The sequence below is a fragment of the Ruditapes philippinarum genome, unplaced genomic scaffold (genome assembly GCF_026571515.1).
Source record: "Ruditapes philippinarum isolate M1 unplaced genomic scaffold, ASM2657151v2 ctg24559_1_1_1_1, whole genome shotgun sequence".
Lineage (NCBI taxonomy): Eukaryota > Metazoa > Mollusca > Bivalvia > Venerida > Veneridae > Ruditapes > Ruditapes philippinarum.
In genome coordinates, this window is record NW_026852118.1 from 1 (window position 1) to 8,625 (window position 8,625).

The 8,625-nt window shown below is 34.2% G+C and overlaps 2 protein-coding genes across 2 annotated transcripts; both read left to right on the forward strand.

Annotated features, from left to right (window-relative positions):
- Positions 1-120: 120 nt before the first annotated feature.
- On the forward strand, positions 121-3,213 carry LOC132749590 (C-type lectin domain family 4 member G-like; the record flags this gene model as incomplete). The annotated part of the gene is made up of 4 exons (XM_060739413.1): positions 121-198; positions 916-1,045; positions 1,522-1,770; positions 2,474-3,213. Coding segments are annotated over 4 exons (705 nt in total), but the record flags the coding sequence as incomplete, so codon positions are not given.
- Positions 3,214-4,864: 1,651 nt separating this feature from the next.
- On the forward strand, positions 4,865-8,187 carry LOC132749600 (uncharacterized; the record flags this gene model as incomplete). Its single annotated transcript, XM_060739425.1, is given in 6 exon segments — positions 4,865-5,010; positions 5,404-5,486; positions 6,322-6,393; positions 6,821-6,938; positions 7,174-7,271; positions 8,110-8,187. Coding segments are annotated over 6 exon segments (528 nt in total), but the record flags the coding sequence as incomplete, so codon positions are not given.
- Positions 8,188-8,625: the final 438 nt, after the last annotated feature.

Here is an 8,625-nt window from a genome sequence, read left to right on the forward strand (position 1 = left end):
TGAACAGAACCATTTCATGTTTAAGCTATTTTTGTTCAGACATTAGGATAAGCCGATTTACAAATCCATTAGCCTAATACATTATTTAATCAAACATTAATTGCCTGTCATATACTTTAGGTATGCTTGTTCCACTCACCGGATAACTTCGCTGGCCTGCCTCACACGATCTACACGAGTTCGTGCGGAAAGCAATCGGTATCTATACTTGCTATTGTACAGTTTTCTGCCTGTCCTTTTGGATTTTTAAAACGGAAATATTAATTAACAGAAAAACTATATACTGTCTTTGATTAGAATTGTTTCATTTAAAACAAAATGAATATTGTTTGGTTATGTTTGTTTGTCATGTTTGTTGGTCTGTTTTTTACGCCGATTTTTAACACATGTTTTGGTCATATCTGGGTGGTTGATCCACCTTACCGGCTCTCCTGGATAACTAACCAACTAACCACTAACTACAAATTTCTCCGCAAGGGACCGACTACTTATTCCACATGATTTCTAAATCAGCTGCGGGAGAAAAATGACCATTTAACTCAATGCCCGAAAGCAATTGTTACGAGCTGTGCTAGGTTGCATGGAAAGTATTGCACTTTCCATTGCATCTTTCAGGAACCTATTTAAAAAACTCAAGTCTGCAATCCTCACTTTTTTATTTGTTGTCATTGATCTCGGGGGAATCTTCATTATTTTTTAAACTTTTATTTCGGCCATAGACTGCTTATTTTCACCTTGACATCCGGTAACAATACTGTCTATTTGCCATATTGTCCCCGGTACTTGTCGGACAGATATGGAACAACGGTTAAAACACGTTTGCCACGACCCACCGCCGATTATTATTGTAAATAAGTCGTTGTTTATATTTTTCACGTTTGTACGATAGGTAAAATCGATATATTATAATTTTAGGATTGTGAAACATTGTCGCATACGGTCGGAAGTAACAGATGTATACCAAACTGCTGCACAGAGGACTTCTGTAATGACAAATGTGCATTACCGTTAGAAAATAGCACTTCTACTGCTACACCATATTACAGTAATACAACTTTTTTTTTTACAAATATCAAAGCTTTCTTTAGTCATTCGGGCAAAGTACTATTATAGTTATGACCAAATGACCAAACATTTCATGTATTTTCGGGTAACGTACTTGAATGGGTAGTGTCTAGTATAATAAAAAATACATGAGGGACGTATTAAGAAGGACGACAATAACCCCTATGTTATATCCTGTATCTCTTTCATACTTACAAGTGTGTGCACATATTTCATTTTGGTATTTGTTTATTTGTTAAAAAGCTATCATTCTATGCATAATATATATGAGCCGCGTCACGACAAAACTAACATAATGGGTTTGCGACCAGCATGGATCCAGACCAGCCTGCGCATCTGCGCAGTCTGATCAGGATCCATGTTGTTCGCTTACCAATCCTTTTACAAGTAGAGAAACTGATAGATAATTCATTCATAGGATTCCTAACACCATATGAATGCACACATTTATTCCAGCATCTAAAGTAACAACAGTGACTCCACCTACATCAACTGCACTGCCACTGACCAAACGTTGTCAAAACGATGATAAGTATATATATTTACAAAACTCCGAGGCAGAGTTATGTGTTCACATTGTGAACAGTGATCATAAGCACTGGGATAGAGCACAAACAAGCTGCCAGAACGCAGGAGACAACCTTGTCGTCCTTGACAGTCATTCTAAAGCCCTGCTGCTCAGAGGTTTCCTCGCAAATCACTCACGTGCGTAGTCTCATTATGTACTCTCGTACTTCTCAGCCCATTTTATTTACCACATATGATTAAAGTCACGCACAAATTCGCGGAACGAGTAAAGAGTTTTTTGTGGTGTTTTTTCTCTCAGTAATTATAATCAAAGCGCTGGAAGTACTTATATTGTTCAGTGACCATGAAGGACCGACACTATGATTGCAAATACTACCCGTTTCTGCCCATGAAAATAATAATAAGAAGAATGAAACAAAAACAGCCTGAGTTTATGTTCGAAGCTGTTTTAAGATAAAACCTAAATTGTTTTTTTTTCTTCATTTTTTGACAGAAAATGAAGCAACGTGAATTTCTGATTGTCCAAATATACTGTTTATGTCTAAATAAACAACAACATTTTAAATATAGGTTTTTTAACTACAATGAGCACTTCACTTGATCGCATTGACAATAATGAAATATTTAAAAAAGAAATGAATCTATCGATTCTCTGTTCCGCGCTTATCACAAAATGCCACGTGGTATAGGCACCTTGTACACTTTGTATAGGTTAACACTTAAATGCTAAGATAACTGTCGGAAGCTTATCTAAGATGAACTGCTCTTGCAGTCACAAGCTTTCACATTAAGTCATGAGTGCTTCGGTTTGCACTTATTAATTGGCTCTATTGTTGACAACTGGTATTATTGTACGCACGTGTTGGTCTTATTATTTCAGACGACTATCATAAAGAAGGCTACTGGATAGGGGCTGAAAGGATCTCTGATAGATTTGAATGGCTGAACCACACCCCGTTGAATGCCACCGAGGCGGACTGGGATTCAGACCATCCTGATAATAAAGAAACACATAACAGGGTCTGTGTGAGCATGCACAAAGACTCCAGACACACAGACCAGAGCTACAAGTGGCATGACCATGAATGTACAGAAAAAATTTACAATTATATATGTGAAAAAGTGTGAATTGTTTGAAGTAATGAAATTGTGATACGTATTATATACGGTGTATTTATTAATATTTCTACACGTACTGGGTCACAATATTACCTTTTAGATTTTCATATAAGTCTAATTTTAAAAGTAAACTGAAACTTTTTTTCTTTCCTTAAACATCACTTTAAATAAGATTTCATATCTGCAGATGTGTGGCATTTCGAATAGGTAGAAAAAGTAACAAATGTTCTAATTTTATTAGAAATGTTTATTATTACATAATATACTAGTAAACAATTATCAGTCACATTTTTGATAATATATACAAATTTGTTGAATTGTTAGACATTGTTCTCTTTTGTTATGATAGTCATGTGTTTAAAATAACAGAACAATAATAATATATGTCCCTTCTACAAGAACCTCTGACCAAATGTCTTCTTTATCCGAAACGTTTATTATTTCACATTCATAATAAAAATATTTGCGAACTATTAAAATTTAGTAAGGTTCCTCTTTTGTGTTCATTTCTATCAGGATAGGCACCTGTTTGAAACAAAATATTATTAATAACCTCTGGTTTATGGTCCGCTTATACCGTTAACATTTACGAAAGAACCTGTTTTTCCAAAAACACGTGGTCCTATAATCATATCCTACACGTATCGTAAGTTGATCCATAACTTCTAAAGTTTCTGCTGAAAATGTGCAACTAATTGTCTTCCATTTGTATATGAGAGAATCAGAATGAAATACCGCTCGTTGGTCGCCGAGTACCTCTCCATATAGGCTGTAACCTATTTTGGATTTCCTCGTACTTTCATACTTGCTTAACATGTATCTTATGTAGCAGTAGTTTTGGTAAACAATGACTCGATGAAAAGGTTGGAGCATTTCTTTTTATGGCTGTACCAGTCACTTAACTGTACCTATATTATGACGGAGAAGCTCTTAGGATTTTGCCCCGCACGGAGAAGCTCTTAGTATTTTGCCCCCGCACAGAGAAGCTCTTAGGATTTTGCCCCGCACGGAGAAGCTCTTAGGATTTTGCCCCGCACAGAGAAGCTCTTAGGATTTTGCCCCGCACGGAGAAGCTCTTAGGATTTTGCCCCGCACGGAGAAGCTCTTAGGATTTTGCCCCGCACAGAGAAGCTCTTAGGATTTTGCCCCGCACGGAGAAGCTCTTAGGATTTTGCCCCGCACACAGAAGCTCTTAGGATTTTGCCCCGCACAGAGAAGCTCTTAGGATTTTGCCCCGCACGGAGAAGTCTTAGGATTTTGCCCCGCACGGAGAAGCTCTTAGGGTTTTGCCCCGCACTCCAAAAGATATTCAAATGATTAACCAATGAGCCGATTTTCTTGAATATAAGCTCGTGGGATGGCTAAGATCAACATTTTCTCTTTACGACAATTTCTCCATATAATCTTTTTGATTTCTATAATTTCAATTATTTCTATTCTGTTCCATTGAAATTGTATGCAACTTAATAGAATTAATTATGTTATGAAGTGTTGCTTTAATATAAAATTTCAACATCAACATTTCTCTTGAAAATGATGCTTACTTTATCTCGTAGTTCTCGTGAACTTACCATCCAGCAATGTTTTTGTAGTTACATTTTTAATATACTATATGTTCTGCACTCAATGCCGATAAAGCACAAAATAAAGCAATCATCTTTTAATGACGTGATGCACATTGTTACTCTATCTTAACATTTATAACAGTACTTTATAATAGATATTACAAATCAATTCAATTAAAAAAAAACACCTTCTTTTCTATTGCACACATTTATCAGTGTTTTAAATTTCAAGTTCGGCAGAGAATATTACCCATTTATTTTTCAAACAAAGGTTTGGATAAATGAATTTGAAGACTACATAAATGTCAAATTATTTACAAAAAATGTACACGAAATATACTTCATTTTTTTTAAATAGTACAGGGATGATCCGAAACAGCGCGTTTGACAAAACCCGTCCCGGAAGAGAAATTGCTGTTCGATGATCTATACTGACACACTTTGGTGCAACTTTAATTATGATAGAAATGCAAGATCATGTAATGTATTTAACATGCTATGAGCATCAAGTACAAGTTACAAATAAAAATTCTTATCTATCTGAACTTAAAAACATTGTTGGATATACTTAGTGCAACCTGAGGTTTTATAAAATATACTATGTATATGTTCATTTTTATTCGTTCATCAAAGTTGTTATAGGAAGTACTGTTCATGCCGAAGAAGTTATACAAGAATTATTTCATGGAAACGACATTCTTCTTCGGAATTTTTCTCTGTCTTCTAAATCTAGGTATTTTTGTTTTCTTTCTTGAATGCTTAATTTTTAGACAAGGTAGATTTATTGAGACCCGTTTTGAAGAGTCGGCTGAGAACTCTATTCTGGTCAACCGAATAGGTACCCACACTGTTGTATATAGTTTTGAAAAAGTATCATCATATATTACAATCACACTGTCAACATTGATGTTTGGTACCATCAAACTAGTACGTCTTAAATACTAAGAAAGTCATACATGACTCTTTCTGATTAACACCATTCATTTTGTTAGCATTATGTTTGGTAATTCGTATATAAATCAATAACATTTTGTAGATGTCTAGAACTCATTGTCCAATATTACTATTTCAAAGTATAATACGTACAATTGACACTTATTTGACAACTATCGCATGTTTTTATTAGGTCATGCCTTGCGGTGCTTTGATTGCCAGAATATTTCCTCACCACGTGACTGTACTCAGATTACTGAGTGCAACACAAATGAGGTAATGTTTCATTAATATAATATATTAGATGAATTTTTGATTTTATTTTATATATTTATCAATTTGTTGACACAAAATGATGTATTTTCATATATCCATTTTTATACTATTAATGTTTATATCTGCAAGCATAAAGGGATACATACAAAAAATACAATGGAAATATATGTACCACTGGAATCGGAAAAATATTTGCCTAGATCCAAATATTTATCAGGATCCATGCTGTTCGCTATCAGTTTCCCTACATGTAATAGGGTTGGTAAGCGAACAGCATGGATCCTGATCAGACCGCGCGGATGCGCAGGCTGGTCTGGATCTATGCTGGTCGCAAACCCATTATGTTTGTTTTGTCGTGACACGGCTCAAATAGATATTAGAAGAACAATCCTAAAGTTACTGTTGAAGATCCTGTATGTTGTAATTAAAGTTGTTACCACACTTAAGTGAAGTTTTATATATGTTCATAATTATGCTTCTAAAACAATTTCAAAACATCGAAGAATATGTAAAATATGTACTGCAAATATTTGTCCACATTATATGTAATCATTAAAATGATAATATGCATTCATTTTGTTGTTGAAAATTTTGATTTAGACTTTATAGAAAATAAACATCTAATTACCTCCCTTTATTAATACTAAATGTAATTTGGTAATATCTTTACAAATGATGCTTTTTGGAACTTACAATATTGATAAATCTTCATTTGAGAAATATATTTATGATATAAAACCATAAAAAATTGAGGTAAAGGATCTTCAACAAGTGTCACGTGGTCACCTTATTCACCTACACTGACACTATCTCTTTACAATTGTACACTTTTCAGCAATGTTTCACAGAGCAAATATTGTCACATGATGGAAGTCTTGTATTTAATATCGGCTGTATCAGCAACACGGTATGGTTACAAACAAAAGTATCATTACAAATTGAAATAATTGCAACGTAATTACAAGTTAATAATATTACAAAAAATGTAAAAATAAAGCTTCATTCAATTGAGAGTTTTCTCGTAAACATACATATATTCCGATACATGGTGAGACAGCCACTGAAACAGGAACAAGACATTTAGTCTAATAGACATTACAGTTACGACATTTCTAAAAATCTTGCCTCCGCCCTGTTCGCCATCCTAAATTATAACATTGAAATTTACTTTGTATTTAGACAATTAATGACACGCGATAAAACAAACTTTTCTGCATTGCATAATAAGTCTGCGTAGATCAGCCACTTTTAATAGTATTTGAAACATGACTTTCTGTAGATTGATCAATATCAGCGAAAGTTTTAATTTTATTGTAATCACTTATACATTTCAGCGCTGTTCTCCTATGATCTTTGGGAAAAGGTCACTAAGTAAAAGACGAAATGAAATCACGGTGTGTTTAGAGTGTTGTGCGAATAGCTTTTGCAATCATCATGGCTGTGGTGAAAAAGGTACCAAAACAGACCCATTAAGTTACTGAATCTATTGTAACTAACATTACATAATTATATAATCAAATCTGCTTATAATTTTGTTATCACTTAGAAAATTTCACTGAATTACAATTTGTAATTGATTTTACCATTTTATCTATACCATATATTCTCATGAACTGTTTAATATTTCATATTTCTTTCACATCGAACTAACCTTTTTCTTATATATATTATTTCCATTATACTGTAGAGATTTCTCTAACTCAGCGAGGTCCATACTGCTTTAACTGCGATGCCATTATAGATCCCAAGGAGTGCAGCAATGTGACTGTCTGTGATAAAGACGAGGTGATAATAATTGTATATCCTAATTCATTCCATCTTGATTTTTTTCAGATGATACAAGGTAACTTTATACGGATGAAATACATACATAATATTTTGAAATTCAAAATTTGAATACGTGTTTCGTACCGTAAATCCATGTGCCTATTTAAAAGCCAGAAGACTAGTCTATTTGTTAGGGGATGGGGTTGTGGGGGAGCAATTCCGTCAGTTTTGTTAGGATTTTCTTTAACGTTCATAATAAAATATCAGGTTATACGACCGTTTTATTCTGATGATTTTTTGTAAATTCGATTAGCTCGTGCCTTATTTACTTTCTACCTATTTATATATTTAACAATAGCAAAGGATTATCAAAAGGAACGTTTTTATATTTCTAATTTCTTTTGATATTTGTCATATTTACCGATGCTATAAAAATGAATAAACTATAAAAACAGCTCACAAAGAGAGCGACGTTTAAGCGACTGTAACTTTTTAACATCTGGAAACAATGTGATCACTCGGAGGCATTAATCACAACAAAATTACATGAAAATTGCAGACTCGGTTTGATTGAGTCTGTACATTAAGACGTTTTAATTTTTCTTAAAAGCGTTGAGGAACCATTTTGTTTATGCAGATAGACGCTACGTTTCAATGAATGATAAAATAAACGTTATTGAGAATAAAACTGTTAGAAAACTTCTAATATGGAAACAAAAATACGACAGAGACTGAAAATACTGAGTGTCTGTAAGCATTAGCTTACAACTGATCATTTATTTTATTGATGAAAAAGAAATGCTCTCAATTAATCTTTGTGAACGATGTTTTCATGAGACTTTTTGACATATTTTAGCTGTGTATGTTGACCTCCCCAGTGCAATACGCCAACCTACCACAGACGATCTACAAAAGTCAATGCGGGTCTAAACAAGTAAAATATATATAATACATCTGAACGATACAAAGCGATACACTATTATGCTATATCCACTGCAATATCATGCACAGCAATACAATGTATGATTATTTACCATCTAACCACTTGGCCCTCACCGTTGTAGATTCGAATCCCGACACGGACTTTGGATTTGTCCATGTGAGTAAGCTATCCAGCTAGCTTAAGGAACGTCGGCGGTTCTACACACTGTAAAAATTTACTGTAAATTTTTACGGGAAAAGTCCTGGCAGCTGGTTTCCAGGACTTCCCCGTATATTTACGGGCTATCCGTAACATGTTTTGACGTAAAAATACTGGTCAAGCAGTAAAATTACAGGCCTTAAACATTACGGGGGCCTAGTAAATATAGATACGGATCAATGCTAGAGTCCAGCTGCCAGGCCATGGTTCCTGGGCAAGACACAATGGTTA